The sequence below is a fragment of the Lepidothrix coronata genome, unplaced genomic scaffold (genome assembly GCF_001604755.1).
Source record: "Lepidothrix coronata isolate B3197 unplaced genomic scaffold, Lepidothrix_coronata-1.0 Scaffold12, whole genome shotgun sequence".
Lineage (NCBI taxonomy): Eukaryota > Metazoa > Chordata > Aves > Passeriformes > Pipridae > Lepidothrix > Lepidothrix coronata.
Genome location: NW_016690192.1, coordinates 1,796,673 through 1,823,874, shown reverse-complemented (window position 1 = coordinate 1,823,874; position 27,202 = coordinate 1,796,673). Strand labels below are relative to the sequence as shown.

Below are 27,202 nucleotides of genomic sequence, written 5' to 3'. Positions count from 1 at the left end.
TGTATGCAGAGTTATTTTGTAGCTACACCAATTATTTAATGCACCTGATGGATGTATTTTCTTTTTTTAGCTATGTTTGCTCCTCTGGTCGCTACTATACAAACACTGATAGCTCAGCTACTGCTCAGGTGGTGGTGCTGGGGGTTTTTGCAAAGAGGAAATAAACGTCACTAAGGGGTTTCTCCTGTAAACAAGAGAGGGTATCTCAGAACAGGGACAAACAGCCTCTGCCACTGTTGATCAGGGTGTGAACTGAGATTTTTCGGGGACTGACTTTGAAAAGAGCACGTAGTATCAGTTCCTCTTGAGTATCAGTTCCTCTCAAGTGTCAATGCCTGCTGCTGAGATTAGGAAAACAAATAATAGTTGTAAAATATTGTACGCCCTGGAATGTCTGTTTTTAAACACTCTGATAGCTTGCTTACTTTAATTGGATAGTAAATAATCATCTCAGCATGGCGTGATGGGCCCGAATAGATCCGAGTTAGCTCCTTTGTGAGATTAATGTGAAGAGATCTGAGATTAAATCCTGGCATTACAGCACAACACACCTGTTCTGGGCAGATCCTGAACATTTTTTCTCCATTGCCTGAGGAGTAGGCTTCTCAAAGGATTACAGTAACACTTTTTGACAAGCTTATACAGGGTGGAGTTTCCATGTAATGACAGGGCTCATTTGATGATGCCTCAGTAATGCATTCTTTTTATTTTTGCTGTCAACATTTATTACTGTAGAAGCATTGACTGTTACACGGCCGGTCCAACTTGTCCACATTTAAGTAACAGTAGGTCTCTCATCGTGTTTATTTTTGTCGTTACGCAACACTAGCACTCCTGCTCTTGGATTAGACTTCAAGGTGGAATTGTAATACCCACAGTTACTTCAGAGACCTTATTTTTGCAAATACCAATTAAAACCTGCAATTTACTATAAATTGTGTCTGCTGATGCACCGGTCTTTAGTGTAAAAGAGAGGCACTTAAGAGTTTTTAAAGTTTTTAAGCTGGAAAAACTATTATGAACAGATTCTGACTGAAGATAAGCGGTAAAATAATGTAGACCTGCAGAGCCATCATCTTTGCTCTCTGTTCTTAGGTGACATCTCATTTTCCTAGATACTACAGCATGAACAAAAGATAGTTCCTTCCTGACCGATATCTGGGTGGAGATTTAAAAAACATGTGAAAGAAAAACAGCAACATAAATTCACCCTCTTTTCCCTGCCACGGTACATTGGGGCTTTACTGACCAAGTGTTATTTTTGTAACTGTGCATTAAGAAGCTCGGTATCACCATGTCTTTTTCTCCTTTTCTGCCTCACTGCTCTCAAATATGAAGAATTTTTTTTTTTTTTTAAAGATATATATGCTATTTTAACAGTTTTAGCTTCCAACACTTCTCTTTCTTCTTCAAAAGATATATCTCATAGCCACAAAGGAAGCTCAAGAGGATCAGTCCTAATGTCTTTTCTCCTAATGTGTGATCTGTTCATCTTTTGCCCCTTCAGGTCAGTTGCTTTTCTCCACTTGTTACCCACAGTTGTGCTCTCCAGTTAAAGGATGGCCCAAGTGCTTCCATCATCTCTGCAGGACACACCTGCAATTTCTGTCTAGGAACTGAAGCTCACATAAAAATCAGTAGAAATCAGGCATCTGTATACCTTGGATAATCTTGTGTTCCATCTAACACTGTCATGTGTATCATGGTGTATAGTATTTGCACAGCAAGAGGTTATGAGCATAAATACATGGAATTCATTAAATTCCAAAGCGCAAAAGCATTATGGTGATGACAACCACCTAACGAAGATTGGGATTTAACCCCTCAAAAATCCAATTAGCACATTTACTAATTATTACTAGTTATAACTAATTAAACTACAGTAATCAAAGTTTATTTGATTAAATTGTCCAATGTTGTATTTGTAATACGATAGCAGCCCAAACGACGGGCTTCCCATTGAGCACTTCACCACAGTGACACCCCAGTGCTGCCTTCAGGAGTTTACAGCATAGTTACAACTTTCACAAAATGCAAGGTAATGACAGAGGAAAGAAAGAGGGAAGATATTACATCTTTAGTTCCTGTGGCTTTTAGTCTATACATGTTGATGGCTCCAGTCAGTGAATAATGAGCCCAGTTGGGCAGATGATGTGGCAAGACTGTCTGGCTCATTTCCCATGGAAAGATACTGCAGGACTTGTGAAAGGCTTTGGGTTTGGGGTTTTTTCCTTGTCACTTGAGTTAATTCCCAAAAATCAGTATCTGGAACTGGGCTTTCAGCCTTCACAGGCAGGACCCTCTGGTGGTTCTGTGCTGTTTTGCCCCCTTGCCCTGCCCCATCCTGCCTCCTCCCGTGGTTCTGCCACCACTGAAAGGTCCATTTGCTTTGTCTTCATTGTTCTCATGACTGACATACTCTGTGTACACTTTTTCCTTCCATATATTCCCCATCACGTATGTTTAAGTTATACAATGTGCAAGTCTGTCATCTTAGTGAGTCAAATTAATGCCTTTCTTGCACTGGTTTGTTTGGACAAAGGGGTGTTTTTCTTTAACGCTCCCATGAATAGCCTTAAGCATTTGCAGATTTTAATTTCAGGAGTGGTTCAGTGAAATGAACTGTCTTTCAGATAAGCATTCAGCATTTGTAAATACACTTTTTTTTTTCTTTCTTGTAGTAGCCCTTTACTCGCTGGTGCTCTGAGAAATGTCTTCTGTTCATGGTTGTCTTCTCAAGTTCTGTCTCGTCTGGTTTTACTTCACAGTAAACCTGGTCCCGAAGGGCAGTAGGCAATAATGTTATACACAGCTCCCTGAGACAAATCAGGTACAAAGCTGATTCCTGCAGTTAAATTATTAAATCCTACCTTCAGAAATTACAATAATATATAGGGGGGGAAAAAGCCCAGAAGGGCCAATGCTGACTTTTCCAGCAAAACACCCCATCCGAAAAACCAAACGTATCGTATATTTTTTCCTTGTAGAATCTGCAGGAAAAAAGGGCATTGCTGTCCTAAATTCAATCAGAAACCCCTCTCTTTCCATCATCCTGTATCTGAAAATGCCTGTTATTAGGTGCTTCAGGAGTAACTTCAACTAATGGTTTAGGGAATAACTACTGAAGAGGGTTATCCTAAATTTCTTCTTAACCTTATCTATAGATTTTTCTTGATGCATTGGGTATTACTCAGGAGAAGGTTTTCTCTGCTCCATTGTAACTCTCTCATAGGTGTTTGCTCTTTTTGTTATGACTTGCATCTGTAATGTGCAGAACAGCAAAGAAAATTCATGACTGAAGAATATATTCTGTGAATAAAAGCAATTTTTTTAAAGTATTAACCTTCCATTGAATGAATGTCCCCCTGTTGTCTCAGTGTCAAAATGGGAGTGATCTGTGACTTTTTCCCTTTCAAGGGGCAAAGGAGAGTTGTCTCCTCCTCTCATGCCCAAAACTCCTGGGATCTGGATGGTTTACATTCACACCAGCCTTCAGTCACTGCTGTGGAATTCACAAATGCTGTGTAACCCCCACTTCTGATGAAGGCTTTTGAAGTGACCTGGGATAAGCTGTGTCTGTTCACACTTGAAATTCTTGAGAAACCAAGGTGACAATTTTGCCTTCATTGCAGTACCATTGTGGAGATGTCAATACTGCAGTTTATGTAGGGTCTAACAGGAAAGTTGTCAGCTACCTCAATTTTTATTGATGGATAACACTTAGGACATTTTTTATATTAATTATTAGGGACGTGTCTATTCTTCTTCACATGTTGTTAGAGCTACTAAAGATTCTCTGCAAAGTATTTTTTCTGCTTTTCCTATTTTTCACTATTACGAATTTTCTTTTGTTGCTTTCTGGTGAACTTGAGTCATCCTCATACTTCATGTGGTTTTTCTCTAGAGGAAGAGATGACTAAATTAAGAAGCTGCTTACAAAAGGGAGAACTGCATTACAAAAAGGAGAACTGCTTTAGTTAATGTTTAGAATTTGCCCAAGGTGTAATTGAACCAAAGAATGCTACAATTTTGTCTTAAACTCTGTGGAGGAGATGATTCTTGTTGAGTGTGAGCATATTAACAAAACACAGAAGCAGGTGCAAAGAGGCATTTCAAGGGATTATGTCTGCTGCTTCCCTGAAGAAATCTCCAGGTTTGTTTTTAAGGTCTGTTTCAGTAAGAACAGTATTGTTTCAATGCGGTGTAAAACTTGGTGGCATGGTCATTTATCTTTAGATGTGGCTCACATATTTCTACGAGGACCAGGCAGTCATGCATGGTAATTCTTCACATTCCTGACATCTTTTTCATAATCCACTTCTAGGATGATGATAACTGCAATGAATAGGCAGAAAAGAATTTTTTTTAATACCTGGAATTCATGTTTCAATTCTAGTTGTAGACCCTATAGCATCCGTATTTTTTACAGGTATCATCCAGATTATATAATTTAAACCTATTTCAAAAAATCTTCAGTGAAGCCCTCTGTAGGTAGATGAATCCTGTGCTCATCACAAGTGACTCCTAATAACTTCCTGGAGTTTTCTAGGCAGTTTGTAAAACATAAAGTAAAAGCCAGTAGCCAATTTCTTGTAACTCTGACTAGTATATATATTTTGAGTGAGTTGTAGTAGTTTTTATAAAATATAAATTTTACTTTTTGAAGGTTCATTTTGGGTTGGGTCGGGGTGGTTGTGTGGGTTTTTTAGTTTGTGATTGGAGCTTTTTTGGTAAACTACAGTAACTCTCTTAATTGCTAGCAGTCTTTGATGAAGAAAAGAGCCTGTAGTTGCAATTGTTGTATCTGATCTTTCAGTGTTCTTTTGGGCATTACTGGACTTGTGTGCAAGAAATACTTCTACTCATGTTTTAGCTCTGCTGAACAAAGTGATGGTTTCTGCATCTTCTGTGAATGAAATTCAGGACACAGTAATTGTAGAAAAATTTTGGGTCCTGTTTCTGTAAGGAAGAAGCATTTCCTCTGAAAAGATTTTGCTACTTTCCAGCTGGGAGTTGTATGGCTTTCCCTTCAACTTTTCCTTTCCTCTTGTGGTTGCATGCTACTTTTAGTGATTTAACCACTAATATGCTCAAGTTTTGTTTGAGGAGCATCTTTGGCATGTTTGTATGTCATGATAATTACAGTTAATGTGAGCTCCTCCTGTTTAGAACTGATTTTTTTGCCCAATAGTGACATTTTGGGGGAAAAAATCAATCACTTTGCAAAAATTATTCTTTTATGTGGAATAAATGTTGCAGCTGAATGGGTAAATTAACATGGTTCTTCAGGAAGCAGTGGGTAGTAGACTTTCATTTCCGTGGAACACAGGGGACAAATTGTCCCAGTGCAACTGCTGTGTTACTGGGGACCACGCTGAGCCCACCAGCAGTCTCACAGCTAAATCCTATTGATTTTTTTAGGGACCAGTACAGCCTCTGCAGGGCTCTGGGAGGATTATGAGATGTAAGAGGAGCCTGATAGGAGCATGTAAGAGATGCTCGGGGGAGCAGCCGCTGTCTCTGCTCCAAAGGCAGAGTATGAAGCTATTCATTGTACACTTTGCTTTATTTGACATCACCCCAGTGCAGTTATTCCAGCTTTTGGGCACATCCGCTTCTTGATCCTCCATTGTGTGGATGGTGCCTCTTTTTGTCACTCCTGTGTTTTTAGTAAACCATTATTCCTTTGTGCTGTGATCGTTGATAAGATACTTTGCTAGATTTGCTGACACACCAACCTCCTGTTCCTTGCTTGCCTGCCTATGTCCATTTGAGACACTTCAGAGCAGGATTTGCTACTTTTCCATCTCTGTAAAATATTCAGCACTCTGAATTGAGGCCTCTGGGTGATGTTTAATAGTCGTGACCCTGGATGGATCCTGCTGAGGGCTTTTTCACCTGGGAGCAGGGCTTTCTCTGGCAGGAGAAGCCATTACCCACTGTCAGTCTGAGTGGAGAGCAAATCAAAATCCAGCCTCAGCCTCTAAACCATGGTCTGTCCTTCCCTGTTATAAGACCATCCAAACTGTTGGCTGCAGGAGTGAAATCCTCCTGGCATCAGCCCACACACGTTCCTCCAGTGACCCCCTCCCCAGGAGGCTGCTCCATTCCTGAGCTCTGCACTTGCCACAGCCCTTGTAAGGACAGCAGGGTGGAGAGCCTGGGTGCCAGATCCAGCCCTCAGGCCAGGGCTTGGACACATCAGTTGAATCTTAGCTTCAGGTAAGGTGTAATTTTTAAAGCCAGGGTCTCCCTTGAGGCATTTCTGAACTTACTTCTCCTAGCAGTAGTTAGGTGGGTGATTTTGAAGTCACTGGGGTTAAAGGGTGCTTGTGAACATAAAGTTATATATCATACTGGTCCGCTGTTTGCTGACTTTTTTTTGTTTCCCTTTTCTGTTTAGGATGAACGTGAAGCCAGAGAAAATGTGAAAAGAGAGCAGGATGAAGCGTACCGCATCTCGCTGGAGGCTGACAGAGCCAAGGTGTGTGTGAGTGGAAGTGACCACATGAGTGATGGGATGGGGATGGGAACCCCTCCCCAGTTTGGGAATCCTCTCTGGTGCAAAGGCACCAGATAAGGTGACTGGGACTAAACTTGACTGCATCTTTTAGCTAAAGCAGTCCTTGCCCACTTAATAGTAGAAGTTGGGAAAGGAATGGTAGGAGAAGATCATGTAATAAATACCTAATTTCTTATATTAATTTCTACAGAAACATTGAGAAATGTCTTTGCATTTATATTTATCACGTATTTATGTGTGACTGCCATTTGTGTTTGTTAGAGGGAAGCACAAGAGAGAGAAATGGCAGAGCAGTTTCGCTTGGAACAAATCCGAAAGGAACAGGAGGAAGAACGTGAGGTGGGATGTTTTACCTTTTCTCACAAACTTGAATTCATGAAGCTTATGAACATTGCAAATATCATTCAACACACATTGCAACTTTAATTCAAAGTGTACTTTTTGTGTGATTTTTTTTTTCTTATTGATTTCTTACCGTATGTATGTGAAACATAGTGAGCTAAATCATTTTCATCCACTGCTTAATAGCTTTTCTGTTCTGTCATCTGGATCTCAGTTTCAGCCAGATATAAGATAGGCCTGCTCACAAGAGATCCATGAAATGAGCTCCATAAATGGTGGAATCTTTGGGAACCTCTGAACTTTTTCTACAGCCACTCCTTTTAAAAACATAATACCGTGGAGCCCTTTCATTTCTTCCAGGAAGTAGCACAAAGTCTACCTGCAATATTGATCAAACAAGTTGCCAAATTTAATTTGGGAGACAAAACACTTAAAAAGAAAATAAAATCCAAAATCTAAAAAGTTGAATTTACAGTACTTCTAAAAGTTTCTAAACTGTCTTCTATGAAATCTTCCTTAGAATGAAAATTGTGTTTAAACAAAGACTTTATGTCTCCTGGCCTCTGTAAGAAAATACAAACTCTGTGCTGTGCAGAGTACTGTTCCTCAAACTGTTATTTTGTAGATTCTCTTAGTTTTTTGGGTTCTGAGGGTCCCAGTGCCTGTCAGAGATAGCTCCTGCAGCCTCTTTCAGGATCTAGGTTAGCTCCTGTCTAGCTGTGTGTCTATGTAGGTGTTTAGATAAAGCATCATATACACAAATTTACTTACATTAGTGATTTCCTCTTTTTCACATCCTGGCAACTACAAAATGTGCTGAAAAGGTTGGAGTACAGCCATGTTTCTTCCTCTGAAGTCCCTCCACATAAAATGGACTAGTCTTTAAAATATTTTCAGCTGTTCTGTGAAGTTCCTGACTTACAAGTCCTTACAGAACTGCTGTGAAATACACCTGATACTTGAAAATTACTTTGAAACCCTGAAATAAATTTTTCTAAACAGAAGTGATATTATTATATAAATGACTTGACTGAAGTCACAGTTGATTGGGGGTTGTCCTTTGAATTCTAGGCATAGAAGATTCTCTGAGAAAGTTGCTAATGAATACAAAGCTACATCAGCATCCCTATTGAATATATATTTCCTGAGTATGTTTACAGTATTATATCAAATATAAATAAATTATAAATATTCTTTTAATATTTATTCATTTATATAAAATATCAGAGTTCCAATCATTTTGGTGGGTTTAATATAACTTCTTTGACTCTTATAGGTTATGGACATTTGAAATTTGGAATTATATTCTCATTTAATTCTCCACTTAGTTAAAGTTCGTGGACCTCATAGAATCGTGATAAATCACAGCCTTGCTTATCCCTCCCTAAATGTGACTTAAATGTATACTTGACATTTCAGTCTTGTGTACTTTGCTGATGTATGAAAGAATTGAATTATACAACTGCAAAAAAGTTGGCTATGAACACATTTATTATTCCCTGACATAAACCCAGTGAACAAACTGTATGATCAATACATTTCCATATATATTTTTGACCAAGGTAATTGCATTAAAAACCCTGAACCATTTAAGCATTCAAGGGCCTTTCAAGCAGTACTGTGGTGTAAATACTAAATTCAGTCCAAACAGTATTCGATGGTTAGGAAAGATGCAGTCCACTTCTTTCTTATCCTGCAGTACCTGGTGACTTATTTAGCTCCTGTTGGAGCCAAGGTGGAAGCTAAGGCACAACTGAAGGAGCAGTGTACAAAGCTGGACTGTGAGAATTGTGTCAAGAATAATTTTAAGACAGCAATTCTGTTAGGTTGATAGCAATTGAACAGAAATCAGTACTGTAGCATAACAGGCTGTTGAGCAGTCAGCTCACACTCAGGCTCAAGTAAACAGTTTGTTTTTCTTTTCTAAGTAATTTTGCATGCATAGAAACAATAATTACTTCTGCTTTATTATATCTGCTCCTGAACCTTTTCTGATACCTTGGCCTTTTGGAAATGGTTTTCTTATGCAAAGGCAGCAAGACTGGTCCATGTTATCAAAATATACCTGGGCTTCCCTGTTTTAATGCAGAGTGCAGTAATGAAAATAATAGGATCTGTTTGCTTAGTAGAACAAAAGGGATTTTAACAATAATGTTTACTAACACTCCCCATTTTCAAGTATACAGATTACTTGTACTGAATTGTTCTGCAACAGTGTTTGCTTACAGAAGTGGCTTTATGTTCAGTTCGTATTTTAAAATCTGCCTGTTGAGCTCTTCACATACTGAACATCTTTTTATCAACAAACTGAAATTGCTTGTTCAGGTCCAAGAGTTTTTAATGTGATCCATCACATCATTGTTTTCTGACTTGGTTTGCTGGTACAGAATATCCATTGTAAATTGCCATTTTATGTTGAAGCCTTGGAGACTGGTTACTTTGGGGAGCGACGCACTCTTTGCACAAAGAAAAGAGCTCTAATGAGCTACTGTTGTTTATTTTTCTATAATATAATTGATTGGGTTCAGTAAATAATGTAGCATCTGTTGTTATACTGTGTGGGGAAATGTCAAAACAGCAAGATAGTAAGCAGGTGGTTGAGAATGGTGAGAGAGAAAATTAAAATAGAATCTATTTAAAATATAATCTCATAGTAGATGAGCAAAAATGAACTCAAGTTCTATGTATAAATATTTATACTGAGATATAATTTGCTCAGAGGTGCGTGTGTAAGAAATAGACTATTTAAAAGCCATTGTAATCTTGCTTTTGCCCAGTCCTTTCTCTGCAACATAATCACCCTCCATCGCTGTCTGTTACTAAATGACCTTGGGGAGGTTTTCAAAGGCACTAATAGCAACTGTGTATCTTGAAAGATTCTTGAAAATCTGGAGAAATCCCTGCCTGACTGCCTTTTTAGTTTGAAAAATTGTCTTTTAGGCCCATTTTGGGGGAGGCAGTGTGATTGTGCTGCTTTTTGCATTCCTTTGCCTTCTCATTAAGTGCTGCCTTAAGAGAGGTGATACTGTAACAGCTGCTTCTAAGTAGGATCAGATTTTTAACAGATGTCAATGCCTGCCCATGAGTACTGACAACACTCAGTACCTTTAAAAATCAAGCCTACCGTGTTCAACAGTCTAATATTAGGCATTTCTTTTTCAAAAAAAGGAAATCTAATCAAAGTATTAGTGCTGTAGCAGCTCCCAGAGGGAGAGGACAGAGAACACAGACGTTGGTCCTGCCCTTAAAATCTTGACATCAGCAGTACATGCAGTATCATACACATTTTCAGACATGTAAAGTTACTGCAATTTTGAGGCTGATTTCATGCAAATTGCTGCATAAAATGTGCATGTCTGTGCTTGGAACCATCTTAATAACAATAACTTACTTTAAATCTTTAAGCTCCCATTTCTCTTCTCCCAGTTTTCTTCTTTGACCATTCCTATTTTTATATGTACTCTGTGTATCTGATGTACCTTCACGGTATTTTAAATTGTGTCTTTTAACAGTGTTTTAGTTTATTTATACTAAATTTCTTGCATATATTTCTTTTCACTCTGAACTGCCATTAAGGGTCCGGTCTACTGCAAATGGTCAATTACTCTCTGCAAAAGGAAGGCAATTTGACAAGTGCATTTAAAGAAATACTTTTACTGCCTTTTAATTTATACCCTTTAAGGAAGCAATTGGCCACTTGACAATTATTTTCTCATTCAATTTTTTCCCAGGACTTTCTGCTGAATGATTAAATTACGTATCCCATTGTGCATTAGCTGTAGACCTAATAATATGTGTTATAAAGAAGGATTTATTTTAATTAGTTGTCTGGTGGGCTGTTATTAAGGAATGAATAAAAATTATTTTGTCATTGAGATAAAAAGCACAGCTATGGCTCTGGAGCACTGTGACAATGTCTTGAAGTTCCAGAAGAAATAAAAGGAAAAGCTTCCTGTCCTTTTCTTCCGTTGCTGGCATTGCAACCTAAATGGTTATTTTTCCTTCCTCAGGCTATCAGGCTCTCTCTTGAGCAGTCTTTGCCTCCTGAACCAAAGGAGGAGAGCACAGAGTCTGTCAGCAAACTGCGTATTCGGACGCCCAGCGGAGAATTCTTTGAGCGACGTTTCCTGGCCAGCAGCAAGCTGCAGGTTGTCTTTGATTTCGTAGCTTCCAAGGGATATCCTTGGGAGGAGTACAAGCTGCTGGGCACCTTTCCGAGGAGAGATGTGAGTAAATATACCTTTCAGGAATAAATACCACTGCTTCTTAGTCCGGTATGTTAGATGACCAGTGTGTTATAGCACAGAAGGTAAAAGACATGCCTGAGTCTGTGAGAGGGCTGCCAAGCTGTGAGCAGTCCAGGTGCTGACCAACCAGTGCTATCAGATGTTACATACACAGTTGTGTTGCAAAACCTGCCTCCAGTGACATGGTAAACAGTCCTCCATTTCTGAAACAAGTTGGGGACCATATTCAATGAAAACTCCTTGAATATGCTGAGGCAGCATCACTCACATCCTGTTTGAAGGAAGCTCCATGAATAGTAGCACACTGTTTAGGGCTGGTACTTCTGATCTTTCTGGTTTTGCCATTTTGGTGCAACTTAATGTTATGAACAAAACTCAGAGTCAGATAGTGTCCAGTTATGAACTAATCAGTACATTCTAATAAATTTTTCATCCACCTGCTACATAATGCCAATAGATAATCATTTATATCTCCTAACTTGCAGTTCTAATGATGTACCTGCTGTGCCTGATTTTCAGAATCAACACTGCTCACTGCTTACAAAAGCCAGTTAAATTCTGTTGATAAATCAACAGATATTTTTGTTCTGGCAACCAGGTTTCTTTGAAAATATACCTCTGTTTTCTGCTCTATTACAAATCAGCTTTCATGTCTTTTTTAGCCATTGTTACAGCAAAGATAAAAAATCAGTAGTTCCAACTGTGCAGCAGTTACCTGGGGCCCTGCATAAAAGCTGAAGGGAACAGGTACTGCAGAAGAGATGGTTGAAGTTCAGCAGCTTTTTGGCCACAGTGCCTCAGCACTGCAAATGAGTGGAGGCAGCTCTGGACCAGCTGGGGTTTTATTTGCTGGAGGCATCTCCAGGTGACTGGTTAAGCCACTTTTCACCAAAGGGGTTCAGTAACTTGGGTTGCTTTTCCATTTTGTTTCCCATCACCTGGAGGAAGTTCAGTAGGAATAAGGCACTGATTAACATGTTTGCAGTAGTTTGTAAAAGATACCTCTTGCTTTATCATCTTGTTTCTAAGTACTCCGAAGGGGAAGAAACCAATGTCCTTAGCAAGCATACAGCCTTGAGAGTGGATGTGATTTCTGACCAGTTTTGGGCATAACTCTGAACAGAACTGCAGTGCTTGCAGCTCTTCTTCCACCTTGTCCTATATTGAGAATGCTAATCACTTAGACTGAAAAGTAGCATTTAAGGAATCTCATTAGTTGCTAATTAACTTTACTTCTTAAGCATGTAGTGTCATTTCCAGTGGAACCAAAGACTAGAAGTCATCTATGTTTTCAGGATTACTGTTCATTCAATTTATTTGACAGAGGAAAAACACTGTTTTACAATCTAAACAATGGGTTTAAATATTCTCCAAGTCATTTCTCCCTACCTGTGACTTATTTCTATTGTAGTACATATCTAATATAAAAACCCTACAGGTATATTACTCTAACTTTTTACATTTGTTTTTCTCCTTACACTGACTGTTTCTGTACTTAGTCACACATCATTATCATTATTCATTCTAGTGCTGTGTAACAAACTCAAAAATCAGATGAATCACATAAGAACCAATTGAAAAAGGAGTAGAAAAGAAAAAATACCACTAAATTAGAACAGGCTTGTGTTGTCAATAGCTTTGTGAAACTGGCAGGGAGAAAACACTGAGGCAAAGAAAGGAGAATTTAATGGCAGGATACAGAGCTGCTGGTCTGTTGCATGGGAAGCAAAGACCCTTCCATCATTTTTCTATGATTCCAACCTAATAATGCCTTGTATGAAGAGTCACATAAATGATTCATGCCGATTGACTCGGCGGCCATGTATGAATCCGGTTGCTGTTGTGACCACTGGAGCTACAACAGACAAAAAATATTCCCCAGGGGTTTGCTAACCACTGAGAACTATAAATGACATCTGTCATATTCCCCAGGTCTGGAAAGTTGGAAGTGTACAACTCTATGGACAGAATAATAAAAATAAGTAATTGATAAATGCCTTGAAGTACAGTAAAAGTGTATATTCATTGCCTTAGGCTTCATGGTGTATATTTTTTTAAAAATACACTCTAAGTTGTCAAGACCCTTCTAGTATATGATATGTATCAAACCCATCAGTTGGAATCTGTGCAACAAGAACAGAGTACTTGGGATGCTTGTGCTCCAGAAAACAATAGCATTTAAAATGTCTGTATTTAAACTATACATAACATTTTTTTAAAAATACGTTTGCAAGTATCAGAATTACTTTACTGGAGTTTTGCTGCCATAAGATGAAAACATGTCTTCTAAAGTTAGTTTTTTTTTTTTCCTCTCCTAATCTGTTTTACAATAACATACACACCCCCAAAAGTGTTTCCGTCTTATCAAAACAAGGGTATTACCTTCAACCAAATCAGCATTTTCTTGTAATAAACTTGTTAGGGCATTTTTACCTGCTTTTCAAAGCCATCAGTCCTGATACAGTCTTGTTGAAGTATTTTTACTTCTTTGGTAAATAAAAATTCATTAGTTCTTAGTATTGTGTTCCAGTTGCTTACACAGATATCCTTAGCTAACTTAAAGTTGGTATCATAACCCTACTGTAAATACAAACTTCTACACATGAGTAAATACACAGATTAACCTTTTCCAGACACTACTTGTAGATTTTAAAGCAGCAGTGACATTCCAAAGCAGTTAAACACATGCAGTGACTTGTTATTGGGTCTTTGATTGCATTGTTCTTTCCACTGGCACTGAAGTTAGTTATTAACCACCTTCTCTCTCAGTACCTCAACCATGGCAGCACTACATGTTTTACCAACAGAGTGTGCCATGAGTGAACCTGGGTCAGCAGGTAACTTGTACCTCTAACTCAGAAAACATTTGACAAGCACATCTTTCAGAGTGAAGAGCTGTATTGTATGTTCTCTGCATTATTCTTAAATACACCTGCAAAGGCTTTATGGAAACAGATGTGTGTGCACTGTTAAATGTGTGCACTGACTCCAGAATTATAGTTCCCTTTCTTCCAGAAATCCATTTAACTATAACAAAAAGAGCTTACCCCAAGCATATTAGTGTGCTCAGTCAGCCTTCTAGTTCAGTATTTCTTCTAAATCCCTTTCTCTTAAAAGGCCTCCCAACCTATTTTTGGTAGTCCTCTTGATCTGCCAGCTGCAAGATCCACCTTCTCCCAGTGCCCTGGAGACTTCCAAATGATCAGTTCTCACTTACTGCAGTGGTGATCTGCAGAAGTCTTCCTAAAACCCTTAAAAACTTATGGAGTGGGCATTTCACTTAGACAAGAAACTGAAGTGTACCAGGTCTAGCTGAAACTGTAAGAGGAAAGTGCAGAAATTTACCCAAACCGGCTTCAGCTACCCTACTAGGATTAATATTGAATATTTTATGGTAACACTCAGAAAGGAAGGTCCTGGAGTGCTTTCTCCTTTTAAAAGCTATTTTTGAATGTCTGAATTTATTAATTTCTTATGAATTATAATTTCTTCTGCTCATTTCTCCTTAAGGTGGAGCATTAGTTATGTATTTGAAAGTATGCCTTCTGCAGACATGGTATTAGAGACTTAAGCTCTTTATTTACTGTATCTGGAAGCCTGGGTAAGCCAAGACTTCTACAGTATTTCACATTTTATTTTTCTGAGCCACAGCTTAGGATCAGGTGGCAGTTAAGTCACTTAAGGTTATTTAAATGCATCTAAAATGTTGCTTAATAATTCAGAACCAGTTTGCTCTGTTTAGAGTATTAAGATTTTTTAAATCCTTTTAATTAACCAATTTCAACAGCAGTTTAAATAAACAGAAACAATAAATCTGTCTCCCTTGAAAGGGCAGGAAATAAATTTGACTCGAATTGCACGTCAATTTAAATTAGGTATGATCAGGATTTCAGTAAATTTAGGGCCAGAAAATTCGTAATATTATATGGGAGTATACAGTAAGGTATTCCTCCAAACTCAAATGGGATCATTTGTTCCTGTGCTCTGGCAGGAGAAATTTCTCTTTGATGCTCACAGTGATGAAAATCATGTCACAGGATAGAAGTTTGTCAGCACCTGGCACACAGAGCCCTCTGAGCAGGGAATTGTCCTCTGATGTTCTCAGAGGTAGGTAGTTGTGTAAGGTAATGTTAGAGGATGATCCCTATATTGCTATGCAAGGTACTTTGATAATTTTGTGTGTCAGTTCTAGGAGCTGTTCTTTGTAAGGATTATTCTGCATTTCACCCAGTGCAAACTACTTCCTTCAAATAACCTTCTTTTAAACTCATTGAGTCATGTTTAAAGTCTCTAAATAGTTCATGAAAGAGTTACATGTCCAGGACCATCTTTGACTCTTAACATTCTTCCCCCTAATCATCATCTCGATAGAAAAATGGAAGAAAGATGTTATTGTGAGGAAGGATTCGTGTGGTGTCATGGTTATACCAAATAGCACTTTTAGTAATTTCATGTAAATCAAGGAAGTAGCTTGAATATCTGTCTTATGTGCGAGGAGGATTTCAGATGAATGAAATATTATTTTTTCTGATATGTTCAAAGCATTTTGAGAGTTACATGTGATTCATGCAGTTTTTCCAGTCATTTAAATTACTGATATTTATCTTTCCTACCACATAAAGTAGTAGAGATCTCTTTTAATTCGCATAATTCAAATTTTTCAGGTCAGTATAGATCTGATGGTGTCATGTGTTTACTCTGATCTAGTTTACACAAGGCCACAGCCACCTACAAAGGTAGATGTCCCTCCTCATCATTCACAACTGTCCTTAAGTCAATACTACCTGCCCTTGTCTTTCCTCTCTTTTCAAGATATGTTGTTATTTTATTTATTCAAGCATTGAAGTTTAGTTTAGTTAAGACACTGAGAAGTTGCCTAAGCAAATTGGCCATACCACACTGGCATATTCCCATGCCTCTTTTTGAAGCATGATTTCTGACTGTTCTTCCTGATGACTTGTAACAGTAAAATGATTGGACTGATTAACCTTGAGTGCAAGAGGAATGGATTGACATATCATTGCAGCCAGAATGCTGAAGCATTTGTAAATCCCAGGTTTTCTTGCTTTTAACAAGTTTATTGCTCACAAAGAATAGTATCACAGTCTTTTTTCAGCACCTACAAAACCAGAGTAATGATATTCTTGCCCTGTTGAAGTCAATGGCAGCACTTTAGGGAATATTGAGTATATTTTGCTTCTTGAAATGCCATGTTAACTTTTGTGGAAATATAATTTCCATATAGGTAGTCAGAATTTCTGTAAGTATTACAGAAAGATTTTTCACAATGTTTTCTTCCACGAAAGACAGACTTGATGTGTCTTTTCAGACCCACTGCCTTTACCTGAGTAACTGTGATATCCAGGGAGAAAGATTAAAGCCCTTCATGTATCAAGTCACTGAAAAGAGATCTCATCTCATCTCATAGATATAAGTTTATTCTAAAAAAGAAATTGCATTCTGTAGATCAGTATAGTTTCAGTTCTCTTACAGCAGCTCTATTTGAATACAGGGAATGTTTAACCAATTTCAGGAAATAGGTGTGCATTTCAGAGGAGCTGTTTTGCTGAAGGCTCACTGGAGTAAGCAGGCATTCACCACAGCACTGAATGCAGTCCACGAACTCTCCGTTGAATCCTCCTCATTAGTTACCCGGTGACTAATGCCAACCATGTGATTAATATATTCCACCCAACATCCCTTCCGTGCACATCCCTCGCACCCAAAGTGTTCTTTTATTCAGCACTGCCCCATTTTACAAAACATTTATTTCGGGGGAGGCGCGTTACTGTTCGCAGGAAGATGCCTTAGTTAAGCTGCAGAGCTTTGCTCTTGCATATGACATTATGCAGCATCAACTGGGCCTAAGATATTTTGTACTTTTTCCCCAGAATTCATGCTTAATGTCTATTTTTTTTGACCCTTGTAGGAAGAAAATGTAATGATAAAATACCTATAAAGAGCCTTTGTAATAGTATGATACTAAGAATGCTGTGTCTGGTTACCAGAAAATTTAATGATCTCCTGCTGTTTTGGTAATTGCATAAGTAATGCACCAGACTAAATCACCAAAGCAGTCCTAGGCACTCTCTTTATTCCATTTACCTATCTACCAAGCACAGTGTTATACTGTAGATATGATTGTGGTATCTTAACATCTTAATGCTTTGAACTTGTGATAAAAATCCTTTTGGATTGTTTTTTCATGCGATTATAATTAAGTGCACATGAATCCAATCCTGGGTCATTCTCCTGTGTTCCCATCCATTCCCCTTTGGGATGTATGCAAAGCAAAGTTCTTACAATTCATTTGGAGCACTAAATGTATTTATATGTTTTGAGACTTCCGGAGAATAGAGGCTGTTTGCTTCCTTTCAGCTCTTCATCAATCTTCACAGTGAAAGCTATAGTATTTCTGGGGATGTGATCTTTTTTTTCTGTAGCTAGTGTGTTTTAAAATAATTAAATACTTGGATAATTGTTAGTTCAGTCAGCAGACAGGCAGCAGTGCCCACAAGTATAAAGAAGTGGTTTGCTCCCTGGCACAGAGGAAAGGATGCTTAAGATACAAATGCTCTCCTCTGTAAATCCCAGTACTTAAACCTTTTCTCTGCCCAGCAAGAAAAATGAAGGTAAATAACATGAAGGAGCAGGTGATGGAGCTCTTCTGCCTGCAGGTCCTTTGTCAGGAAAAGACCCAGTCCAGGGTATTTTGTTAGCTTCTCTTTTTCCAAGAAACCGCTCAAAGAATTCCTAAACTGATCAAAGATGTCAAACCAGAAAGAATGAAGGGAGGAAAGTAGAAAATCTGAGGAGATCTTTTACAGCACCTTTCTCTTCCCTCAAAGTCCGAAGTCCTCCAGTCTTGGAGTTGTTGGCACTATGAAGACCAGTGTTCTCCTGGTCTGTACCTGCAGATGATTCCTCTGACTGATTCCGTGTTCTTGGTCTCAAGGCAACTTGTGTCGTGCTTTAATGTCATCAATACCACATTAACAAAAGTCACATTATTCGAAGAGACTTTAATTAATTGAAGCACTTCTGTGTTTTCACTTCTGCCAAAATCCAAAAGCGTGTTGGTTATTTTGTCATTGAAAATGAGCTGTTTGAAAGGCTACAGGGAGATGCAGTCTTTTGGTAGTGATTTTTTCAGTGAGATTAGTTCTTGGCAATAAACATAAAACAAGTATTTAGTGCTGTTAGTAACTGGATATATTTTGGCCATATTTTGGGGGAGAACTGATCCCTAAACAAAATTTCTGATCTTGGGCTAAAAGGAAGCACAGAACTACCTCAGAGCTACCCAGGTGGAGCCACTGTACACAGCACTTTCTAAGGTCTTTTATTGAACAGTAAATAAACTACAGTTTTATATTTCTTTTACTACCCAGTGTTAAAAAGCCATAGGATTTGGGTTAAAAATGGTATTTTTTTAAAACATCATTAACATTGGGACTTGATTTAGTTTTGACACAGGAACGATTAGTGTTGGTGGGGGGTTTTAAGCTTTGGTTTACAAATGCTATGGGGTTTTTCCCAATTAAAAACCTGAATTTTCCTGCAGAATCCTGAATTCATAATGTTGGACTTTTAAAATTCACCAGATAGTTCCACTGCCACTATACAAATATAGCAACACTGAGTTTGGGCTTATCCTTGTTATTTACACTGCCCTGTCATTATGTTTAGTGTTTTAGAAAACAGAAGAGAACACAATTACTGTCTTAATTTACTGTAAAAAAAAGTCAGGTAATGCAAGAGAGGTTAATAAGCCTTCAGTTGTTAAAATCTATGCAACAAATTGGGTTTTTTTATATGAATTATGTTAAGGCAGTGAAAATTTACCCTTTGTAAAGGTTGGTGGCATCTTGTGTGTCTCAGAGCACTGCACAGCTTTCCAAAGGAAGAGTAGGAAGCTCAAAGTAGAGGATACAGCATCACAATTTTCTGTTTTATCATCAGCTGTTACTTTGCTAAGTAAATATATTTTTAAACATGCTTAATCTAAAATATGTTTTGGGAAAATCTCTTCAAAGAAGTGAGACAGTAAGAGTGTGATGTATCTGGATTAAAGCTTTGTGTTTGGAACGAGACTACAAGTCTTTTACTATGACATATTTTTCCTTGTTTGTGACGGCTTTCTTCAATTCAGATGTAAATTATCTGCAAGTTTATTCAACTAAGCCTGATCTAATTGCATATATTTCTATAAAGTAACCCCACTTTGTGTGTTGCTCAAGTTGAGCGTATTATCTGTGTAACCCAGAGATATTTCAATAGGTAGAAAGGATTCACTGTATTTGTTTGTGTGTCACTCTGAAAATATAGTTTTTTAAACAGATCTGGTACTTTACCAGGTGTGCCTTTAAGTAATTTCTATTGCATTTATACTTTAGGAGGATTAGGAAAGAGAGTAAAAGAACTCTTTGTCCGTTAGATTCATTAAATGTATTCATGCGTGTGTAAGTGGTATAGAGGCTGTGCTACTTGGGAATCAGATCCTTGTCCTAGGGTGGAGAGAAAGGTGAAGGGTGTGATATTTACTGCTTGTGTAAGTGTCATAATAATTGTGTATTCGATTCTTTATTTTTAAATTACCTTCCTGGGCATTAAGCCATTTTTTTTGTATTTATCTTTTCCCTACAGAGTTAGGGAGGGTAAGGAACCACACCTTCGAAATGGTGAAAGTACAGCTGCTCAGGATGTGAATGTGTAATAGAACAGATTGCTCAGCAAAGGTGAAGACAGAAATCATACAGAAATTATTCTAGAAGGAAAAAGACTTTGCTATAAAAATGTATTAAAATGTTGTTTAAATTAGTATGCATTTTTATTATTTTAAAAGCCAATGAATTTATTCAGAATAAAGTAGCTACTACATTCTTACAGAAGTGTGTATTATATATATATATATATATATATATATGTACTACCTTCCGCATTTGTGCAGTCATAAATCGTTTGAACTTCAGAGTGCCACAGAAGTACTTCAACTAGCTAGTGCTTAGTTGAAATAATTACCACAGAATTCATTGAAACAAATACTTATTAAATAATAACTTCCCTGTGCACCAAACTGACATTGGTTATACAACGAAGCTGGAAGCCACAGCTCCAGTACACCAAAGCCCTTATAAGGGCCCGTAAAACTGTATCCACAGTTGGAAGAAAAGTGTTGTTTTACCAACTTAAACCTATTTTGGTGAAAATGAAACCTTTCACAGCTCAGTGGCAAGATCTAATGCTGACAGAAGTAAGGCCCTGTTAGCACCTCTGGTCATGTTGCTGGAAGGAGTCTTCCCTGAAGGGAGGGGAGTGTTAAAGTTTGCACAGAAAGTCATTTGCCCGAAGGGAAAATCTCCTGGGGCAGTATCTGCATTGACCTTGGGACAGCTCCAAGTGCTCCTGCATGTTATTCTACAGAATTCTGGGAGCTTGATTATCAGTAATTTTGCTGTCACTTGTGTTATACTCTCTTAGCTTCTGAATATTGTGTCCCTCCTCTGCACCCTGCACATTAAATAAGCTTGGAATGGCTTACAGTCTCTTTTTGAGGGATCTTAGTTTACGTTTCATTATAATATAAAGTATTTGCCTTAGGAAACCCACAAAAGATATTTAAAAAATACATTCAACTCATGAGCTGGTATCGCCAGCCCTGTGTGCATACGACTGCTAGAAAGTCAGTTATTGTAGGACTTGCAGATACAGATAAATACTGTGCTTTTAGCATTTGTTGAGGCCTTTAAAAAATGCTGAATGCTTAACTTGGTGAATTTTGCAACCTTAATCAAGAACGTGTTGATTTCACCACAGAGATGAATCTCTTTGAGTTTGATAGGATCAAATCAGATTCAGTTTATAAACACATGCTTAAATGATTTCCTGTGTAGTTGCTAACAACATAGAAGAAATCTTTAAACAATAAAGGTGTAGGGGTTTGGGACAGTGTAACTTATATAATGTGCAGGGCTGTTTTGGAAAGAGCATCATGCAATGGCACAAGAGCAGAGGGGTGCCAGCACTGAAGTGGGCTCCAGAATTTATCCTGTTGTTAATTAAATAAGGTACATAGATATAAATTTGATGGTATTTTGTACTTTGCAGTATGAAATAATACACATAAGTTTAAGTGCACAAAATTCAGCAGAACACTACGTTGAACACACCTTCGTGGGCTACAGCTCTTCCAAGGTCCTTTGTTATAGGGTCATTCTTTGGTTTCTAATTCTGTTTTAAAATACTGTAAGTTAAAAGGCATCTTAGGTCTTATATTTCATATATTTACAGGAGAAACCATTTCTTTTGTTAGGAGGTGTGTTCACTAATAAGGCTTCTATTCTTCATAGTAAACAACATATTTACAAGCCACAAATAACAAAGTAGAAGCTGCAGAAGGGTTGTGGTGTGATAATTAAGTACAATGGCGACCCATATGAACAGAAAATGCCAAGGAGCTAAAACAAAGCAACAACAGCTTTGTTTGTTGACAGATGTAGGAGCCATATTGTTAGTTAATTGGGTAATGGTGTAAACATTTGCAAACTCTGCTGTCCCTCAGTGAATTAAGCAGCACACTGAAATTATGAGTAAAAGCTGCACAGTCCTTGTGCTGCAGGTACTCCACAAGGCTTCTAGCAAACCTTCTAAGTGTGGAGACGTCGAGGAGGGGACATACATCATGCATTGTTATTATTTAAAGCACTTGAAGTTTGCAAACCTTAAACTAGGACATGTATCTTGAATTACACTCAAGTGAATAACAGGTTTCCACATGGTTACAGTCTGGAAGACTGTGTTCAGTGCCTGGGCTTGCTTTTCAGATTTTATTTTTTCCAAATGTAGAGGAGACTCGTTATGTCTTTCCTGGTGTTTTTTTGGAAGGAAAAAAACCAACAACAACAAAACCACAAAAAACCCAAACAACAACAAAAACCAAAACAAAAAAAACAAACTACAAAAAAAAAAAAAAAAAGGGAAAACCCCAAACGGTTGCAGGATTTGAAAATAGAGAGGTCTGATTTAATACAGGCTTGAACTGAAAAGAAGAAAAACTGCTTCTCTCAGGTGCCCAATACCTCCCAGGCTGTGAATTGCACAGACCCCTCTTTACTTCTCTCTCTGTGCTTATGTGCAATAAAGGACTGTAGCAGAATACCAAAACATTAAAAAATGCAACAAGATACTTAATTAGCATACTCCTGTAATCACAAACTTAAATGCACTACTTTGGCTGTTTTTTACGTAACGGGTTTGCTTTCGAAGATAATAACCTTTCAATAATTTAAGCAGCATCTGTGCAGGAATGCATAATTAGACTGTAGATAATAGGAATCTAAAATTGAGTCTGGTTTTTATAAATTATTTTTCTCTCTAGACATTTAGCAATAGCTCACCCTGGTACATAAAGTTTAAGAAAATACGTTCCTGCTTTAGGAATGAAAATAATGCATCTATTTGGTTTTTGGGTTTGGTTTGGCTTTTTTAATTCTGTCATTTTTTAAAAAATTCTGCTGCAGTCAGGTGAAATTACACTTATTTCAGTGGACTTAGGGAGTGATAAGCTTTGAATGTTTGTTTAAATAATAAATTTTCTCTAATTATTCAATAAGACAATGGAAATGCAAATATATTTTAAGTTTGCTTATTTTAGTTCGGGGGAGAGAAAGAGAAGCAATGCTAGTTTTGTTAATTGATAACAGGATTAGTAAGTTATGCTTTTAAGAAAAATTACATTAACATTTCTTATTAATTCATAGTATTCGGTTTGTTTGACCCCTAATGTTTTCAAAAAACAGTTTTAGAAAGCAGTGGCATGCTGTGGTCATAGATGAAACAAATTTAACAGTGGAAAAAAGTTTATTGGCATGCATTTGCATTTATACTTATAGACTAATAATCTATTATTCACAAGCATAACTGGTGTGTGCTCAGACAGCAGAATAAACTAAAACAGAATTACCACAGAAAATAAGTTTAAAGATGGAAGGGAAATATCAGAAAATGGTAAGATTAAAAGAAATAATGCTCATCTTTCTACACGAAGCTTTGCAGTAGTCTTCTGAAGGGTGTCACAGCATTGGCATGTAAGCTTGAATGTCTGAAGGACACCAAGACCCTTGTCATTAATTTGTCTGTATAAGTATATATGTAATTATGTAATATTTAAAATTAAATTTTATTTCCATAGAAAGACTTATCCTATAGGCAGCAATCTGGCTTATAAGTAGAATCCTGAACACAAAAGTTTCTTGATGACTCTGAACTAAGAATTACTTACGTGCCTTAAGTGAAAGTCAGTAATGGGATAGTCAGGATGTTGAGCAGCTTTCAGGGTTTGGTGCTAGGATCCAAATGCTGAAGAATTGTGGCACTAATGGTGCAGATAGTGCCCGTATCATTATTTTCCAAATGGCATGGCATCTAACTCTCAGTGGAATTCTCCTGTATGCCCACCTGCACTAGTGATTGCCTAAATACCTTTACAAATCCGATGAGGAGTGAGGATTCTGGGGAACAATCCTATAATACAACTGTGCACACCTAAGAGTCTGTATAAAGATGTACAGACACACAGTACTTATAATGCTTATATATAGATATATACACATATACACACACACACATAGTAATTATCACAGCAGTAGCTGGGTTGAGATGCAGCTTCACCATGCAGTGACCTGATTTAGCATCTCACTCTCAGTGAAGAGAAGAGGGCCCTACTTTCCTTCTGCTTGTTGCTTGATGCTTTTGCTGCTCACCTCACACTGGATTTCGTGCTGGCTGGACTTGTGCGTTCACCAGTTAGACTCGCTGGTGTGACAGAAAAATAACCAAACAACTAAAAGTGAACGGATTTCTCACAGCCTGGGGTCCTAAAGGTAGCTGATAAGCATCAAGTTCACCACGTGACTTGGAACAAGAAGGGGAGTAGGAAAATAAAGGGAGAATGAGTTTCCCCTTTCAGTGATGGGATCATGTTGGATTGGCCCCACTGGTTGCACCATCAGTTTGATTGAAATTTTAGGATACTTATCTAGGGCTACAATTGCATTTTTCATCTTAACTCACGTGTTCTAGTAATCCCTGGAAAAGTTCTTTACTTTGACAAAAACAGATTCATGCCTTTATGGTAGAGAACCAAATCTTCTTGGAATTGATGTCAGGGATTCTGTTTATTGTTATTACAAAATACTACTACTAATAATAATAACAACAGCAGAAAATAGCATATATATTTCTTAATCTGCATCCTGGAAAATCGTACTCAAAACTTCAGTAAGCACTGATGGAGGGACTCAAAAACCTTCCCAGTGAAAATCTGTGCTGTGAAGATAAACAATTCAAGAAAGTTTACTTACACATATCTTTGTGTTCGTGTCTTTACAGGTGACCCAGCTGGATCCAAATAAATCATTACTGGAGGTAAAACTGTATCCTCAAGAAACCCTTTTCCTAGAGGCAAAAGAATAGATCAAACAAGATTGTAGGACTAATCATCCTTTGATAAGCCAGAGGCACAGCGTCGAGAGGAAGACTCCTATCAACACCACCTTGTACTATCATCCAGCTCAATTCCATGTCACAAGTTTGCCTCTTGCAAGAATCCTGAAAAATTGAAAAAACATAGCTACTTAAAGTTTCACATACATGAGTATATGTTTCCAACCTCATTTAAATGAGCAGAGGATAAAGTTCTGCTATGAACACTGAACATTATGATTCTGTTGCTCACTTATCATCCAGCTTTTGTTATAATTAATGCACTGTTAAAATGTGAGTGATTGTTAAGTAGAATTTTTACTCCTCAAATGCCCCTTTTTCACCAAGAATTCTTGGACATTTCTGCCTGTACTTTTGACACTAGAATGCTGTATATTTGATATCTCACTGAGCCAGTGCTCTCATATATATGCATTTTATTTCTGTGTTTGAATTTCTACTTTGTCAACTAATTTAAAAAGGCAGAAAAAAAATTAATGGGACATTCTCAGCCATGAAAATTTAACAGTATTATAGTAGAAAGCATATAATTTTTGTTAGTACTTTCTGACTTCTTTGATAAGATGTAAGGTTTTGTTTGGAGAATATAGTTTGACATATATGCAAGATATTTATTTACTGGTTCTGCTTTGGGTCTCGGTTCCAATTCAGTTTAGGAAGTATTTTCCATTACATTGCAGTGTGAAACTGCTTATTGCATGATGTGAATATTTAAATAACATAAGAAATGGCCAGTACCAGAAACCTGGTATCTTGCCAACAGTTCAGGAATCAGCTGATATTGAATATCAGCTGTTAAAAACCTTTCAAATACCAGATACAAAAGTTCTTTATTTCTCATTGTGAAAGAAAGGGCAGTTCCCATTTTAGCAGTTTTCCTTCATTCTGGCACTTGCTTGTCTCCTATTACTCTGCTGGTTTAAAGCACCTTGTTTGGTTCATCAAACAATGGGTATTTTAAGGGGTGGTGTAATAAGAAATCTGCCTTATTGTTGCACACTTTGGACATTTTAACAATACATTATTGATCCCTTCTCAAATTAAAGAAATCCTAGTTCTCTTGTCTGAAATGTATGCACCAGCTACCTGCTATCTGATGTGGAAAAATCTGGTACTTCAAATTCTCAACCATAGAATGAGCATACTGAGTCTAAGACCATAACGTGCAGTTGATGCCAAACCTGCATCAAAACTGGTTTAGTTATTTTTTTCTTTTTGTTGTTTTTTTTTTCTCCTTCTTTTTTAGTTTAATCTCTGGGCTTGCAGGATAGTGCACAATACAGATTCATCATCTGCTAATGAAATTTCTTTTTCTTTTAAAGCCTGGCACATTGTTTTCCACCTATGTTCGTATGTCATTCATTGTGTGTATCGTAGCTAAATGAGTTCTGATTTGAAAATTTTGTACTAAGCAAAAACCAGTTACACACGTCTTTTAGTTTTTCTTTTTTTTTCTTTGGAAGGATGGTGATACAAAATTAAATGTATGCCTATTATTAGGGTGTTAGTGACGCTGATATATTGTTACCTTTACCAAAAATGCAAATTTCTGAGCGGGGAAAGCCTTATTCTACCTTTTATAATTCTGTAATTAGTGAGTGCTACACCAGACACTTTTAGAAGTGAAGTATCTATGACAAACAAAAGGTTTGGAAGTGTAAGCAAATCCTAATAATTTGCAGTTCACAAATAAAAGAATGCATAGCCAATAGAACGATAAATGTATGTGTGATGGAAAGCTGAATGCAGACGCTTCATTCTGAACTTTTGTTTTCTTTAAAAAAAAAAAATCCACCGCGTTTATTAAATAAGAAATTAACTTGGGTTGCAAATTGGGGTGATGCTGTTTCTACAAACAATCACAGTAATACATACAGCAGGATTTTAAAGTGATGCATATCTTTTTTTTTTTTTTCCTTCTAAGCTGGCTGTTGAGGAGGTGAATTGCTGAAATACTGCTACACCAAGCAAAGCGACCTTTCAGCTAACTTTTGTGTTAATCTGTTTAACTTCTGTTTGATCTCATCAGGCTGTTTTCTCTCACTCAACTTTATTTCTGTATTTTGACTATATATTCTTTACTTTGATACTAGTTTTATAAAGTTATTAAATGTGGCTTGAATATTTGTTGAACTTGTTGAAGTCAGTACTCCCAGGGTTGGTTGGCCTTTTTTTTTTTTCTAAACTCTTTTATTTTTTCCCTCATTTTGTTCATATTGCAAAATACACTGTCATTATCAAAATGTTCTAGTGATGATTACCTGAAAGTGTTCAAAGTGGTGGCATTACTGCCTCTGATATAAAGATATTGAGATCAGTATACAGGGATCATTCTGCCACAAAGTAAACAAGTGTATCGCTCTTTAAATAAAAAGTTTATGATTTTGGTCCTTAAATACTTTGGGCCTGATTTCAAGAAGCAGCCATCTCGAGTCACCTTTCCCTCAATGCAAACCAATCCCTGTGTAGAAATATTAATATTCTGTGCCATCATTTGTGCTCTCCTAAACCATGGTATTCACTTCACACGCTCTGCTGGCACAGATAATCCTCTAGTCAGTCTAATTTCATAATTCAGTATTACCCT

General features: G+C 37.4%; 1 protein-coding gene across 1 annotated transcript in view; it reads left to right on the top strand.

The window, feature by feature from the left end:
- Positions 1 to 26,764, top strand: part of FAF1 (Fas associated factor 1) — a 156,912-nt gene extending 130,148 nt beyond the window's left edge. Inside the window, exons 16-19 of the mRNA XM_017805595.1 lie at positions 6,404 to 6,484; positions 6,785 to 6,862; positions 10,876 to 11,091; positions 24,502 to 26,764. Of these exons, the coding sequence (XP_017661084.1) occupies positions 6,404 to 6,484; positions 6,785 to 6,862; positions 10,876 to 11,091; positions 24,502 to 24,585 (459 nt within the window). The 3' untranslated portion in view covers positions 24,586 to 26,764. The remainder of the gene's footprint in view (positions 1 to 6,403; positions 6,485 to 6,784; positions 6,863 to 10,875; positions 11,092 to 24,501) is intronic.
- The last annotated feature ends 438 nt before the right edge of the window (positions 26,765 to 27,202 follow it).